At 41.2% G+C, this 17,637-nt stretch overlaps 1 protein-coding gene across 3 annotated transcripts in view; it reads right to left on the bottom strand.

Moving 5' to 3' along the window:
* FOXN3 (forkhead box N3) overlaps positions 1-17,637 on the bottom strand; it is a 136,706-nt gene that overhangs the window by 20,451 nt on the left and 98,618 nt on the right. For 2 of the 3 annotated variants that reach the window (XM_082485924.1, XM_082485923.1), the window contains exon 5: positions 4,108-4,170. The exons of the other annotated variant lie outside the window; for it this stretch is intronic. In XM_082485924.1, the coding sequence (XP_082342050.1) occupies positions 4,108-4,170 (63 nt within the window). The remainder of the gene's footprint in view (positions 1-4,107; positions 4,171-17,637) is intronic. 3 annotated transcript variants of the gene reach the window in all.

Here is a 17,637-nt window from a genome sequence, read left to right on the forward strand (position 1 = left end):
GTATCGCTACCTGAATTGCTTACATTGACTTGAATCTCAGGAAGTCCAAACACACTGCAAAACCACCCAAACCAATCCCCATTTTATTCATGGCAAAACACAATGGTTTGGCAGGACTAAATGCCATGCCCAGGACGCTACACTCTTAAGAGTCAGGAATGCTACACTGGAGTGACAGCTGGTAACATTTGCTTTTGAGACACTGGTAAGAAATAAGTATTGACAATCTTAACAATCGTATAAAACTAACCCGTGGGCTTCATTGAGTTAGTAACCATGACTTCTAAATTGAGCTTTACCATTTGTTCACCATCTCCTTTGCCTCTGTCGTCTCTGTGAGTTAAGATACCCATCAGGAAAAAACAGCCCAGAAATTTGACGCAACTTGCCCAAGATGGCGTAGCCAGTAGCCAGTCCCCTGCAGGTCAAAGTACAGTTTTCAATGCAAGTCACGTATTTTGGAATTAATATTTGTGTACTGGCTACCAATAAAATCTGAAGTATTCGTAAGTTGTGATAGCTGCTACTGAACAAAGCAGGTGTTTCAGCTGCTGTTTTTTGTTTTTTTTTTTTAATATAATCAAACCATACAAAACTTGATGAAATACAAGGATTTCCGTAAACTGAAGCAAATAAAGTATTAAAAGTATGTTCCTACATGCCCTTTCTTAGCATATGACACTATCTTTCATGCTGTATTTTTGGTGGCAGCTGGATTGTATGGAGTCTTGCACAGAGCTAGCTGCTTCGAACTTCTGCCTGTAGTTACAATCTGGAATATTTGGTCTCTGAAAATACTGAAAAGTGTAGTATTTTAGAAACTGATTTCTGATGTCAACACCCCTACTATAATTGCATTATTTCCAACCTTTAGTGACAACGTGAACTATCAGTTTCATAAGTCTATAAAGTAAAACCCCTACAAACACAAAATAATCCTAATAATGGTGGTTTACGCTTTTTTCCTGCCATAATTTTTTGCATGAAAACAAAAGTGTGGTGTGATTGGTGTAAATGGTAAGCAACGTTTGTGCCAGCTCAGACACCATTTCAAGACTTCATATAAAAGCAAAAGCTGATTTTAGAATTCATGTGTGGTTGTTAGCAGTGTTTCACATGTGGGTATGGAATTTTAAATGGTCATTTAAAAAGATAAAGCTAATTAATCAATCTGTTTCAAAGCAGGAATAGTTTACTCTGGATTTTCTAATGCCACTAAGATGGGATTCCTTTCTGACAGACTATATTAAAAGAATAAATTTTAATAAGACTTTGAACCATGGCTCTAGCTAACTTCATGCTAAAGATGCTTTTTTAGCACCCACATTGACCAGACGAGCATGGATTGCTATCCTGCTCAAAAGGTAGCTTTTAATCCAAGAAGATGCCTTCAAAGTCAAAAGCCAACACATGTAAACGTTCACAAAAACATGAATACAGACTCTGTCACAATCTGCTTTGGAGGTATCCATGTTTCACAATGATGGTTAAATGGTTGTAGGACAGGCAAATGCCTTAATGGACCAGAGTTTAAACTTCCCGACTTGTCAAGTTGTTATATTGTGAAACGACACTCAGGTTCTGCCTCTATGTGATCGTCCTTGTTGTTGAACTAACTGGCACGTTTGGAGTCAGGCTCTTAGACCCATAGGGTGTTTTCAGTCAGGTATTAACACCTGCGCCCAAAATGTAAACTATGTCCCTCCCTCTTCAAATGTTGTCTTCAGAAGATGGGGTGTTTTGCAGCCCTGATGGCTTGAGCACATGCTTGACACCACAGTCTGATACGATGAACACAACTCTAAATCTTCAAGGGATCGAACCGTACCAGCATGCTTCCTGCCCTGATCATTCACAGCTTGATTTACAGACCACTGTAGTCACTGACAGAGCAGAGAATGAACTGCGAGCTTCTAGACGATGCTCAGCATTGCAATGAAAATTTTATAGCCCAATTGCCTTTTATTTGAAAACTAATTTTAAATGTGATTTTTCATGCATTTTTTTCTTAATGTGCAGTAGTAATTAATTCGCTTTAAGTTGCCTAAGATTTTCCAAACATGGTAGATAAGTGAGACCCAACTGCAATTCATAGGACAGGCTGATTTTCTTCCTTAGTGTCCATTCTCACACACACACAGAAGTATTTCTCCTTTGTAATTTAGAGGACTTCTGAGGTTACAATAAAAACTTCTGCCCTCTCCTCCTGGCACCAGCCAATTCTACCCAATGTTTGGAAGGATTCATAAACTTCTGAGCAGAAGACCCTGCATTTCAGTTTAAAGGCCTGGTTACTTGCGGACATCAAGGAGGAAAAAATGTGAATGAGGAGCCACCTTTCTGCTTTCATCTCCCTCTCGCTTTTGACGTCCTGACACAACAGCCCACTGGGAGGGTGTTGTGAGAGAGGGAGAGATATGCCAAAGTCATAGAAGGCTAGGATTTCCTTCCTCAGGGCAACCTCTACAAATTAAAATAGTAATAAGCCATTTGCCAACCTGCAAGTTATGATCTCTGTGAAATGACAGTACCCAAGTCTCCCAATCACTTCTACACAAACACCTGCAATGCTGGCAAACACGTGCATGTGATAAAAATCTGCAGTGTGTTTAGTACATGCAGCTTACTATGGATCTCCTCCCTTTCTTGTCTGCAGTCTTCTCCTGCTCTCCAGTTCCTCCAGGAATTCAGTTTATTATGAGTTTTCCCCACCCTTTTCTGTGCGCATACTACTTTATATCTCCTTCCCTCTTCTCACGTACCCTTTTACCCCTGCACTCTCATTCTACCTCAGCTTCTTTTCCTCTTTTCTCTGCCCCACAAATCTGGCTTCTTTAAATTTCTGATCCTTTGAAGATCTCTCATTTTATTCTTCCCACTAAGCCCAATGATAACCTCGTCTCCCCAATAAAATCTTTCCTTTTTCCTACCTACACATACCTGGGATTGCTCGCCTTCTTACTGTGCAGTCCCTGAAGGCTGTTTAGGAGAGGAGGACAAGGACCACTCTTCTCTCTTTCTGGAATGGGCAGTTTCTGGGTACATCGGGCTCTCCCCCCAAGAGGAGTTTCTCAAGAGGCATTTCTCTGGCAGGGTCACAAAGCAGGCTGACAATAGCTTTCCTTGGCTGCACAGGAAATGCTTTGGTGGTAACCGACTCTCTTCCCCAGGCAGAGTACCAAAGTGCGAATCAAGGCTTCCACTAGAATTTGGATTTGGTTGCCCAAGCTAGAACAATAGCGGTGATGCCAGACAGGCTTGATAATGGATTCTATTTTAACTTCTGCCTTTATTTTTTAGAGCTGCCTGTCACTTGGCATTACTAGCATGCTTGCTGACCAGCGATATGTTTGTTTTCTTGTACTCCCAGCTTTTGTGCAGCTGTACTCCTCTACAGATTCCTCTAATACCTTCACTGCAAGCTCTGTGGGGCAGGACGATTCCTGCACTATTTGCACAGCCCAGTACAGCGGGAGCTGAGGCCCCTTCAGTGCTCTGTTAATACACAGCATCAAAACCTCGGGTCTGGTCACAGAACAAGGAGGACAGTACTGGCAGGAAATGAGACCTTTCCTTGCTCCCCGGAGCCTGCCTACTGCCTTGCATCAGAGAGAGCAAAAAAGCAAACTGGGCAGGATGTGTGCAAGGAAGGAGTTGAAACAGCGCCCGAGTGAATGGAAAGTATCCAGATGGCTGTGGTAACTCACACGATGGGAGTCAAATCAAAACAAAATGAAAACAAAACCATATGCCACGTACCCTTCGCTCTCTTGCTCTCTTTCTCTCCCTGCCTTTCTCCTGGCTGTTTCCCCAGGTCTTTCTATCAGTATGGATAATTGTATGTTACTCAAATACATGTATGCCATGAATAACAATAACCCCTCTTTTACATTAGAGATCATGGATTACTATTATTCATGTAACAAAGAATGTAATATGAACCACAAAATTATACTCATGTAAGGGTCAAGGAAGTATAAGGGTCTACAAGGGAAGTTGTATTTCTTCATGAAATCCTTTTTATCTGGTATGCTGTATACTTATAAAAGAGAATATTAACTTTACATGTCTATGTTGCTATATGCTATAGAAATATCTACTCACAACCTGCTTGTATCTCAGGGGGAGTATTCAAAAGCATCATGGCAGTGGCAGCATCAATGTCAGGATCTGGAAAAATCAACCAATAAATAGATTATTTACAACTGGGCTAATCTTCTTGCCCTCATTGCTAAACTATAGGTTCAACCAAATCTCTGCAGTGAAAAGGTATGAGTTCATTATTCAGCAGGCTTGTTGATCACGCATTGAATTTATCCCCAAACTTGCATGTGATCCCATTGCTACTATTAAGTACAGCGCAGTGAAGAATGTCACCAGACCATACTCGTGTGTGCATGATACCTTTGCTGTTAGCCTCACAAACTCGCTGTTTGATTCTGTGGAGAGTATTTAGATTTCATTACAAAAGATCTGTGAAAGCTGGTGCAACATCACAATTTGGAAGCAACACACAGGGGTGAGCTGACAGTACAGTGGGAAAGCGTTAGGAACGCCTACACCTGAGCAAGTACAGAGAATACAGAGAATGACACTCGGTCATTTTGATTTGTCGATACTGATTTCATCAAGGTTTGAGAAAAGTGTTGGAAGCCAAAACTGCTACAGTTAAGAGGGGAAGAAAAAAAAAGAAACTAGGATTTCACTGAAGCACCAACCTATTTGCATCCTCATCCATTGTCACTGTAATATAATCAAAAATCATTGGCTGGCTGCTGTTATTCTTAAATTGGTTTCTGAATCCATCACAGTCAGTTGACAGATGGTAAGTTATAGAGACAGAACAAAATATGATCCTTTTATAACTATATTCACTTGCTTCACACACAGCAGCTCGGCTGCTATGGAAATGTAGGTAGCTATGACAACAGTAAACAACCCCACAACGGCCACTGAATAAGCTGAAAAGAACATCTGCCCCAGCAAAGCGTCCCAGCTGCCCTGGGGCGCAACTTGCTAATCGTGCAGTGATGCCGTGTGACAGAGAAAGCCGCCTATGCCATGTCCAAATAAATGAAGTGTGCAATTGAAGCAGACATAAAAACGCGCACCCTGGCCGACTGCTGTCTCTGTGCTGTTAAACTGAATGACTAATGAATATGCGTTTGTTGTTTGGTTTTTTGTTTTTTTTTTTTTTTTTTTTTTTTTCCAGCTTGTCAGTATTTATACTAAATTACATACCCAAAAATTCAATTTACTACTAATAGCTTCATGGCACTTTATTTTGGCTATTATGTCAGAAAATTACTTTCCACTTTTAAAAATATTTGTAAATTATGCCTTTATATATTTCAAACCTATTTCCAGTAATGTAATGTGGTATAAAGCCCAGCAATTTTTTAACAACACAAATGACGTAGAAAGGATTTCAATATCTGCTTAAGCAAAATAGACATTCACTTGACCGGTTAAGAAAAAAAAGGGATTTTTTTATTAGTTTAAGTACGTACTTTTCTGTGAATAGCTGGAAACACACTTCTATTGTCTACTATACTATTTAACTGCTGAAACCATAAACAGAGCAACAGTGTATCGGGTGTAAAACTAAAGTTGAAGCAGCAGCAGACTACGTTAGTATAAAAAGTGCCGACGTACTGGAAAGCTGGTGCTTGTCTGTCTCCTGGACAGGTCAGCATATCCTTTCCCAAAAGTCACCAGAAGACTCCTCAGAAAAGCAGCTGTACCAAATTATGTTCATCTTCAAGTCTGAAGATACATCAAAAGCAGTATTCCTGCTGTGAGCATCTATGCTGAAGGTGCCATTTCCAAACAGCTTAACTCCTGAATGTGAGCCGTGTTGCAGGACTGGGTCCACACACCACACAGCAAGAGTTTCCTTTTAGTCAAACTGAAGAGGGATAATCTATCTAACATTTAAAAGCAAGACAAAAATCAAAGAAGCCTGAGAAATAAAGCCAAACCAAACCAGAATTCTTCCATCTCTTTCATACCATAAAAGCAGAAGATTGTTAGAAGTTGAATTTAACGTATCATAATTCACACAGCCAACATCAACATTTGTTTATTGTCAGTTCCAAAATGTTGTTTTCTTGTTTTACTTTAAATAAGGTTCCCACCACTGGGTAACATTGTAGCATAATGTTAATTTTGCTGTTGAAAGAGTAAAAGGACGCAACCAGAAAAAAACCCACATTTCCTGCTGACTTTGGGTTTTGTTTGTGCAACGAACTCTGTGCCTTGAGATAAAACTGATGCAACCAGTTTATCTTGAAAAGTACGTTCTTAGCCTTCAGACCACTAATGGTACCACCATGTTTCTGTAATGACTTCACGACACTAACGTGAGCTGTTTACAACACACAACTACATCCACAGCAGCTGTTTTCCAAAGCACAACTACAATTCAAGCCCATCGATATTTGCTATGATGTCTAGCTCTGTTTCTATTGGTATATTCTTGAAGAAAGCTGACAGCTATTCCATAACGTCTTGGCAGAGGTAAGAGGGCTTGGAGATATGCACCCAGAGTGGTGCCAGCAGGGTCCAGGACAATGTGCTTTGGGTTGTCCTGCAGAGAGGAAAGAAGAAGAAGGGACTGGGTGCACAAGGAAGACAGGGGTTGAGGGCCAGCAGTCTGAGACCACACAAAGAAGTGCAAAACCAACGACCAAGGGCAAACTGAAAGGCCAGTTCATTCTAGAGCAGCGTTTACGCTCGGAATTTGGAGGTGTTCTCCTGAGAAGGACGTCAAGAAGAAGAGCCAAGAAGCAGTCATGAGGAGCAGCACTGAAGGCAGGCGAATGGAGGGCTCCTTTGCTTGGACTGGCATTTGCTGCTTAGACTCCTGGTATCCACCAGTGACCCCCTGCTGATGGCCCTTTCCCCACAGTTGGTGTCTTTGGAAGTCTCTTCCATGCGGATCCTCTCATTTCTAGCAGTAAGGGCTGACCTCCCATAGCAGCCCCACCAGGCTGGTAACTGGATCCTCTCCCTTCTGCCTGCCTGCCTGCGTTTGTGAAGCTGTGGATTTCATAAGCGAGATCTCTGCTCTACCTGAAGTCTGCGATCAACACAAAGGCTCCTGAAGTTATTAACAGTGGGTGGTTAGTGAAAAATGATTGCAGGAACATCTTTCCCTAGGAAACCAGGTTAAAAATAACTACGTACAAAGTTTCCAAATTTAGAAAATCAAGTATTTAAATGAATGCATTCTGGTTTCTTTTTTGCTAATTAAATTGGTGAATTGACTGCATACACAAACTGCACATTCATTTTTTGCTAGTGAAAAGTAGATGATGCCCAACTTTCTCAGTGAAAGAGGAAAGCAAGTAACAATAAAGAAGAGGAAGGATTGTGTGTGTTGTATGAAGAAGAAAGAGTACGTCCAAGTCTCAAAAAGGCAATACCGGAGAGCGACAAAAATCATAGTGACAAAAATTGTCAGCAGCCACAGCTCTCCCTAACAGATGACTGCTGTCTATAGACTTGGTGCTTCACGCTACAATCTGAAGTTTCAGTGCTTGGTCCCTCATCCACCTCGAAGAAACCTTAAGCGCTTCTACAAACTTATGAGGCACAAAAGCATACATCCCAACGCACTTCAAAGACAAGAAGGGGCAGGCACTCCACCACAGCTGCAGTACTTTCCCTTCCCATAGGAGCCTACTGCTATTCTTGCCATCATTGCTTTCAAAGACAAAACTTCTCTTGATGAAGATGATACTGATGAAGGATAAGTCACACACCTCATGGCGGGTCTGGTCGCTGAGTTTTAGATTCAAATCCCTATTCGGCAAAGTGTTTAAAAGCAAACACCAAATCGGTAAACAGCATCCAGTTCTTTAACCGAGGAACTAACCTACAATTTATCACTCTGTGGAATTATGATCTAGTGCATATTCTCAAGACGTGCTTTGAGCCAAACTTCACTCTGCACATTACCTGTATAGATGAGAATCTGTCCTGCACAGACATGTGAAGTGGCGAAATAGTAGGCATGAAATATTTTGGCGTGAGATTACACAGAAACATTCAGCAATGCAGAGGATAGCTCTCAGGTAGCAGACTGTTTATTCTAGAATTGACAAAAAATAATTAAAACCAAACAGGATACCTGAGAAAGACGGATGTGACAGCTGTCCTTTTATTATGTTTGTGATCTCTGAACAGAGTTAATTTCATAGAGAGAGGAAGTGTTTTATAGTAATTCATATTTTTTCCTTATTTTGATCTGATTCCACTGGATGCTTCAAATCCACCCCCTTCCAACTAAATTATAATAAAAATTAGGATAACACAGACCCTCTTGATTTTGCTACAGGGTACTTATTTTAACAGCCATACTTTAAGGTTTTAAAGAAAATAGCAGTTGAAGCAGTTCAAAGCAACCATGGCCTGAATTTTCCAGCACAGATGCCTAGAGAGAGGCACTGAAGATGCATATTTAGGTACTACTAAAATGTTACTGCCAACTGACGTAAAAAAATATAGTTAGTAAATAAAACACCATCTGTACACTACAACCATTGCCATGTTATCTCATCAGGAAGGAATTTATAAGACCTTCTTTTAATTTAAAGTTACTGCATCTAAAATAAAACTATTTTTGTAAAGAATTGCACTTTACCATTGGGTATGCTAGCTTTCGGCCCCTTCTACTTCTGTCTCAGCATCCTCCACTGCTTCTTTTCATTCAAATGCTCTACTCTAGTTGGAATGTATAAAACTTACTGCCACTGTACTCTGAAGATAAGTCCAGTTTATTCCTTTTCTACAAGATCAGTATTTTTACTCCCTGCCTCGATTCCTAGCACAACCCATTCCTACATCCTTTTTGTGATTTGATTCTTTGATATTTTCAATTTTCAGCAGCAGGAAAATGTTGAAAAAGCAACACTGTCTTCCACCTTTTACCTTCAAGCTTATTAAACTGCAACAGAGCAAACAGAAGCTTGCCCCTATTTAACTTGTCTGTTAATAGATGTGCCTTTCCCCTTCCCACATCATGATGGTTAACCTTGGTATGAGTCAGGTTAGGTCAAAGACATAGAGAATAATTAATAGAGCGAAGGCTTTTTTCCCTGTTTTTTTTTTTTCTATTTTTAATTTATTTTGCCTGATGACAGAATAAGAACATAGCTGTTAAAATAAAACTGCAATGTGCAAGATAGAAAGAAATACCTGAAGAGAACTGTAAGTACCGTAACTCTGTCGAGCTCCTTGGTGTAGGATGCCACTAAGTCCACTTCTGAAATATTTAAATAAGGTCAAGAAGAGCCCTTAAAATAAACAGAATACTTGCAGAAGCGTACGGTAAACCAGTAATAGGGTTCAGAACCAAGATCTTGGGAAGAAACAAGAAATTATATTCATACCTCAACAACAGTGTGCGAAAGACGAAGAATGAGAATTCTGGAAGCTATATAATAGAGGACAGGAGGAAGCAATTTCACTAGCAATACAAAACTGGTCTGGCAGTCACAGTGGTTCTCCCACTCTGAAAGGGCCTAGTATGAGACATAGACGAAGATAGATACAAGTCTAAATGAACCAATAATTTTTCCTGGTTTTTAAGTTCATTTCCGGCACTGCCAAGTAAGCTACAGCACAAATTATTCTGAGAGTTCTAATTTTAAAAAAATACAGAACATTTGTAAGAGACACCTTCTTCCTGCTCCTCTATTTTGTTAAATTTGTATTGTCACGAAGCGACACATACCATTTCCATTCTCTAAAAATACCATTTTATCAGCTGAAAAACTGTATAAACAGTTACAACGTATATTCCTGTTAAAAGCTTTAATAAAAAGAATGGTAGGAGAAAGAGTTACAGAAGGTCTTGCACATGCACAAACTCAAAGAGGTTCATTTATCATTTGGAAAGCTGTATGAAACCGAAACATATCCTAACTTTTCATCTCAGTAGTAAAGATTAAGATCAATTAACTGTTAAAAGAAAGACTCACAACATTGATATATATTTTACCAGTGCAAGATAAAAATCTTTTAAGAGACAGCTGACTAAAGAGAGATATACATCTTATACATAAAATGCATATTGTAATACATTCTCTGCTTAAAAACAGGGCAGAGGTGTTTGCTTTGGTTTTGTTCCTTTATTTTCAAAATATTTTTTAATTTCCGTGTACATTACTGGCGAGCTTAATTTTCTGTGCTGAAGGATGTGAAAATAAGTTTTATCCATCACAAAGGCAAGAGTAAAGCCTTTTTTGACCCCATCCAGCCTATGCAGCTTGTTGTACTGAAAAGAAAATATCAGCTGGAGAAAGCACTAGCCAGTGAGCCAGAAGAAGAGAGAAACAATTTGCTGTTCCATCATGTACTTACCTAATTTGTGATCAGGGGTTTCAACCGTCTTCTTAACTGATTGCTGCAGCCTCATCTTCTACAGTGGAAGATGGGATTATGAGGGCTGTAACTCCTTGCAGCCTTCACACGTAATTTTTTTTGACCAAAAGATACACATACACACAAACACATATGCTCTTTGTCCCTGGTTATGAAGACGTGTGTTATCTCTTGACTGGGACACCAAGGTCACCATTGCTCAAGCTTTCATAATGGTCTCTGCTGCTAATACCAGATTTTTCTTCCAGCAAAGTGGGAGGATGGCTGGCAGGAGGAAGCCCTCTATAAAACTCTGACCACTTAAGACCAAATAAACCGTACCTTACTGTCCCATACAAGTGTTGTAAGCATTCGATTTCCTTCTCGTGCTATTTCACGATACATTTATGTCCACCAGACCTCGAGAACCGAGTATGTCTTTCAGTCCAGGAAGCGCAGGACATGATGACTGGAAAAGAACCAACACGTCTCACATCCTGAGAGACCATTAGGGAAATGTTTACAGTACCCCTCTCTCTCAGCCACTAGTTCTGCAGGAAAAGGTGGCTTTTGGATACTTTCACTGCAAGATGAGTCCTCAGGAGGGCTTCACCCGAACATCCCAACTACTGGAACCACCATGGCACAACCCACAGCATAAACACGGCAAGGGAAGGCAAACATAGATTCCATACTGGTTCCAGGACCCAGAAAGCAAAGGGGAAAATGTCAGATAAACAGGAAAACAACAGTGAGAAAGGTATTTCAGGGATCTGAAGGAAAGAAATACTACTAATGATGAGAAAAGGGGTCAGATGTGACACTGCCAATGAAAGGACTGTAGGTAGTCTAACTAGGGAGCCAAATGCAGTCTAAAACCAAAAACAAGAGCAGAAAAGGTGAACAAAACCCCCAGCAGCTACAAGAACTGTGTGCTAATAATGCAGGCAGACTGACATAATAAAAGAGGAACTCAAGGCACTAGTGTTGTTACAGGAAAATTCACAAACAGGGTGGAACAGCAATTATTATTGAAACAGGGGTCAAAAGGTCTGTGCTTTTCAAGGAAAAGAAATATGGGGTTTATACGGTAGGATACTGTCACGCAACAATGAAACACCAGACTTTGGAAATTGAAGAAAACAGAAAGTATTTGGAAATACTGTGGAAAGATGGTCAAAGACGACTTCTAAGAGAGAGACACTGGGTCTGCTCTTGACTTCCTGCACCAGATACGGATCTGGATAGAACTCTGCATCATTAAAGAAATGGGAATTGTATCAACACAGGAGACTAACTTCACAGTACAGATTAGAGAACAAATGCTATTAACCATGGTAAGGCCAGTTATTCCTGGATGTGACAGCTGACAAGTTTCTTTATCCACATTGCTGAATGAACAAGAATAGATTATTTTCTGCTCTTTATCTTAAGTAATGAGGATGACTTTGGAACAGGGGATCACGAAGTGATTCAGTTTAGATTAAGTGGGAAGGATAACAGCAAGCCTAATTTTGTTTAAGATCTATGATTTCTAAAGAGCATGTTTTGATGAATTAAATGGTTCCTGTAGAACCTCTGGGAAACAGCCTGGGCTGAGGGACTCTGGACCTCAGCCTGGGGGGGGCTGCAGCTTCTGCAAGTCACCGTGCGAAAAGCTTGCTCCAACTTGTATCCCGAGAAAAGTAGGAAAGGTTCATTTTTTGAAAAAAAGAACAAAAAGGTAAAAAACCAAGCTGGACAACTGAACTGACATGGTAATCAACTTTAGGAGAGAAAACAGACAGCTTGGCTCGCTCAGTTAAGCAAAACAAAAGCAGAAAAATAGTAAGACTATCAATACAATGAGGCGACCATGGGATACAGGGGGGGAAAGCATGAAAGAAGAACTATTAAGTTTAAAGACAGTTTCAGTAAAGCAACATTGGCTGAAGACAGACTGGTAACCAGAACATTTCTAGACAGCAGAGCAATGGTATTTTGGGAAAACTCTTCTAACAGGAACTGGAACAAAGTAAAAAGTTTGAATGTGAGTTTCAAAAGTATGCAGTGCTGCTGCTCACAATGTGACCCAGGGAAAGGCACTCTCCAGAAGCTGCCTTCCAAACTGTGCTTCTCTAGGGCAGGTAAGCCCTCTGCAGAACTCTATGACAGAGAGGGAAAGAGCACAAAAAAACAGTGATGAAGAAACTATGCCAGTGGAAGCCTATTTGCACAGAGACTCATCTGCATAAACCTGCAGAAGCACCAGGATGATGTCTGACACTCCAGGACCAGACCTCGCACCACTTCATGAGAAAGCTGACCTGCAAAAAGCTTATGGGCAGTGCTACAGATGCACAGGACCCATGCCTGTCAGCTTCCAGCACGTGATGCGCCCTGAGCTGCTGAACTCAGGAGGGATGCCTGAAGCTTGGTGGATATCTGCACTTGGAGGAGAGCAGCGCAGAGCTGGAGCCTCATACCTTACAGCGCAGCGCGGAGTGGCGATGTAAGCCCACAGCTGTCATATGCAAGCCGGCCTGTGAGAGCAGCTTTAAGCATGTAGGCAAGACTCCTGGTATAATGAAGAGGAGTTGGCCAGTGGCTACTCCAGCAGCGCTTGAACCATGCCACTATGAAGGAAAGCCAGTGAGCGAGCCACATGAGACCTGGCTTGCAAGTGGTCTCACCTCTCCCATTGCACTCCCATGTCTGCATACAAACTTCTATTCAGACTCTTGCCTTCTCTCTTCTGCTTTCCTCTGCAGGACAGTGGAGCAGGTCCAGGCAGAAAGGTGCAGAGAGGTGCCAGCAAGCAGAGCCTCGTACTTGGGGGACTGGGAGAAACAGAGGGGAAGGAGAGTGGCCCACAGCTTTGGAAGCTCTGTCCCCAGGCACTTCTTCATGAACTTAAGAAAGGCTAGGAAAACTTGCTGTAAAGCCAACAGTTCCCACTCGGGTGCATGCTGTGCAATCCCGGGTTTCAAGGTGTGGATGTAGGCAGGACAGCTAGAATTGCTGAATTTTATGTTAAAAAAACAGTGTAAGCAAGACCAACTACCAGGTACACAGACAGGCACACATGCAGTCTGCTGGGGCTCAATTCCACACCACGCGGCCATGACAGCCAGCCCAGGCTTGCCCTCCAATTCTAGATTAGGTGTTTTTTCCCCAGGAGGGACAGTTGATAAATGGAGGTGTTAGTGCTAATTCTTGAGTAAAGTCACACCTGAGAGAATAGATCACTTTTTGTTTGTAGAATTATGCCCAAGACAGGTAGGCCAATTACAAATAAGGAAAAATCAAAGTCTCTACCATTTACTTCCCTTCTTCCTAAGATTGAGACCAACTAACAGTCACTACTATGGAACAATCAATAAACAAATAAATCAAATTACTAGTTTTTAAAACCTATTATTAAATGCACTGGAAAACCCTGCTGGGGCACCTGTTTCTCCCTTGCCAATCTTTTGCAAGTGTATCCCCATTAAAGACCAACAAGACTATACACAAACTTACCCAAACAAACAGATGCAGACTAAAGCCTATTTTCCATCAGAGCACTTGACAGTCGTTATTTTGCATTGCTATGAGCCAGCCCCAGCCTGTACACGGAGATGCTTAAGACTCGCCCAGGTCTGTGGATGACGGCTGAGCACTCTCCACAGGGAGTGATGTTCAACATGGCTGGAACAAGCTGCTCTTCTGCTTCTCAGAAGGAAATCAATGGAGGAGGGAAGACAGCCCCAGCAACACTGCCACCATCTGACAAAACTGGTTCCACTCTTCTTCAAATACTCTTTCTAAACTTAATGTTCAAATAAAGGAAATGTCAGAAGAGCAGGAATTTAGTGTTTAGGGACTTTTGACTTTTTTGGCTGGAGAGATTCCCAAGTGGGCTGAGGGATGAGATGCAGGCCAATGGTAGGGCAGTGCAGGAAGCAACATCATTTTTGAAGGATGATTATAATGAAATATGAAAACAAAGATAGCCTTTGAAGATCTTGACATTTCCACTGCAGACATCTACAAGATAACCAATGGAGTAGCAGAATTACTTTCTAATTACAACAATCAATATTCTGAGACCATATTGGCCTATTTTTAGTGAAAGCTCCTGCTGAAATCAACACAGTGAACGTAAGCTCCCTGAACACTAAAGAGACTTGAAGATTGAAATTAGTCAGCCTTAGGTTAGGGCTTTAACTTAGCTTAAACAGCATACATAATACTAGGATTTATCTAAAACAACTGCAATACAGTTTGTTTCGACTAAATATTACATCCCAGTTATTAGGGGCTTTTTGCTTCTTACTTCAATAGTTCATAGAAGATATTTTGTAGAAAATGTATTGCAAACCTGAAAAACCCTATCAAACTTGTTTTCACTTATATTTTTCTTGCATTTAGTTGCATATACACATCTCAGATCTTCCAGTAAACACTTTGCTACTGCAAAGACTTAGTACCATCTGCGCTATATAGTAGCAAAGGTGTAAGTTAAATATTGGCTACGCTGGAATTTTTTACTTAAACATTTCAAAACCAGAGGAAATATGAAATGCCATGAACTGAAATGTGGCAAGAGAACAATTCACTTGAGTCTCTAGAGAGCGAGCACTAAGGCAAAAATTTGCAGCTAAGTTGCACTTAAGAGGCCCCTTGGATCCTTCTAACTTGTCAAACTGCTGTCATGTAGCTCCTTTCTATCTGAAACAGTTAAAACCTTTTTCTTACTATTATCTGTTACATTTCAAGTGAAAAAAGGAAGGGGAGACACAGGACTCCACTTCTGCCAACCTCTGATTTGCTATGAATGATCCTGTTCAAACTCCTTGGACTCTGAATCACCAGTAGCTGACAGACAGGTGAGGTTATCGGAGGAATAGGGAATGGGCAGAATACAACCAGAATTCCTTTGCAAACTTTCAGATCCTCAGCTGAAAGGTGCAAAGTGTATCTACTTCACAAAACAGTGTGGGTCAGCTCTTGTCCCATTCTCTTTTTGTGGTGGACAGGGACCCAAAACGATGATGTGCACAGGCTGTGCCTAAAAGAAATTGCTGGACGTTTAAAAAAAAAAAAAAAAAGATAAAATGAAGCTTTATCCAGATAGTAGTGAGAGCTGTGGCTGTAATCCAGGAAAGCACTTATATGTGTATACAAGCCAGAGAATGAGTAGTGCCCGTGGAAGAGGATCAGAGCACCAGCACTGCAGGGCTCAGCCCCAGACTGGAACAGCTGGGCAGCTTAACTATAGCTCAGGACAGTTTTGTAAAATTAGTACTTTCATTAACAGCAATTACAAGTGTGTTTTGTGCCATTCTCACAGGCACACAGCAAGGCCAGAAGGGAAACCACCTTTTAAATGGTGCAAGATCTCGTTTCCCCTGCAGCTCCCCAACATAGCTCCCCATCCCAGACAGCCGTGTCCCTGCTGGGGAGGAATGGCCGTCGCTCCAGCCAAGCGGGCAGCATGACAAAAGCTGCCACAAAGAAAGGGCTTGTTTTTAGTAAGTATGAAGTCTTCTTGTCAATTTTGTGTTTACAACCAAATAGAAAAAAAAATGCTCCATGTTTCTTTTTGTGCTCCACAATTGTAATAAACTCTAGTGAGAGCTGATTTACTGATTTTAACCACAAGTTTTCCGTAATCCTTGTCAGTGCAGCATGCAGGAATGTCTCTGGTCCTTTAGAGTTCTGCTTCATGTACGTGCAGGCAAGTAGTTCATACTAACGCTGCCAGCTCAAATTCAATTTATTAGCATGATCTGTGCATCAGATCTTTGTGTCTGTGAGAGCAAAGGACTGTCTGTCTGGGGAAACAAATCTTAATAATGTTTGGTAATCAGATCGATTACAATAAAACAGAGCGGAGAGAACACATTCATCTCGCCCCCCTCCCCATCTCTGCCTCTCCGCGTGCTGATCTGTAATGATGGCCTGTCCTCTCATGGGAGAGTCAAACAGACAGCTACCCGCCACCGGACAGAGCCCTCCCGACTCATCCCACCACCCTTCACGGCCAGAAGATGAAGAGTTTCTAAGCACCCCAGTGTCTCCAGAAGATTTCCCTCCCTACTCTGAACGTCCCTGCTTCTCTTCTTCCTGCCTCCAGCAGGGGGTAGAAAAATCTCAAAGTATAAGGGTGGCAGTCCTCCAGAAAAGCAAATGCGAAAAGAAAAAAGCTCCTTTTTATTTTATTTTAATGCCATCATTTATAGGCAAACAGCTGTCTTGCATGCAGTCTGGAATAGAACCGAAAACCTTATAGGGATCCTTTCCTCCCCCCTCCTCTAGCACATACCTGATGCCCCAATTTAGAAACAATTATTCCTAAAGCTGGTGCAACATTTCATCCAGTAAAACCAAAACAAATAATGGCATGCATTATAGTCTTCGTAGAGCCTTTGTTATAAAAGCCACAAATATTCTTCCATTGGAAGAAAATATTTCTATTTTATGTTAAATTGTCAGTGAAATTCCAGAAAAGTTAGAGACCTGCTAGTTACAGGACTCCTTAGTGCAGGAAACCAAGTGGTGGATTGTACAGCCATAATACAGTTACGGAAACCGGGTGAAGCCCTAAAATGGCTGGAAATAAGTTGCATCGCTCACTTGTTTCAGAGAAGTTTAACAGTGGTAATTATGCCTGATTAAAAATCGATGTTGCTGGACTTGATGTTGGCTGGGAAGGGCCTGGAATATATAAACCCCAAACTTGTAATGCTGGGAAAGCACTGAGTTACATCTACCCTTATCAGGGATGAATGTAAACAGCTACCTTCCTTTTCGCTTCAAGGCAAAGTATCTGGAAACGCATTTGAGGTTGGTTTTCACGTCATTACTGGGTATTTTAGCAGAAGCGTGAGGATGTATTTGTAATGTTACAAAGAGCTTATTTATAAAGTTAGTTTTAGAAGTGGGAAAACTTCCTTTTCGACTCCTCTCATGTCAGCCAGCAACATCAAATCTGATCTGGCCCTCAATCATGATAATGCAGCACCAGCTTGCTTAGGCTTTTTACTGATGGGACTGCTTTGAGATTGCTAGAAAGGATGCTGATGAGTATTAACTATGATGTCTGTCATTTTGTATCTCTGAGTAATCCTACGGCTCTATCATTATGATAGCAGAGTGCCTCTCAAGAGTTTAAACACAGAAATTCTCTTTTCTTTCCAAACTTTTAGATGGTATCAAAGAAAAAGAGACACACGTGTGTACAAGGTACTGGAGAAAAAGCGCAAAAGGTAGAAAAATGAATTTTGCAGCAAAACCTGTGACAAC

Source organism: Vanellus vanellus, assembly GCF_965231255.1.
Source record: "Vanellus vanellus genome assembly, chromosome: 6".
In the NCBI taxonomy this organism is placed as follows: Eukaryota; Metazoa; Chordata; class Aves; order Charadriiformes; family Charadriidae; genus Vanellus; species Vanellus vanellus.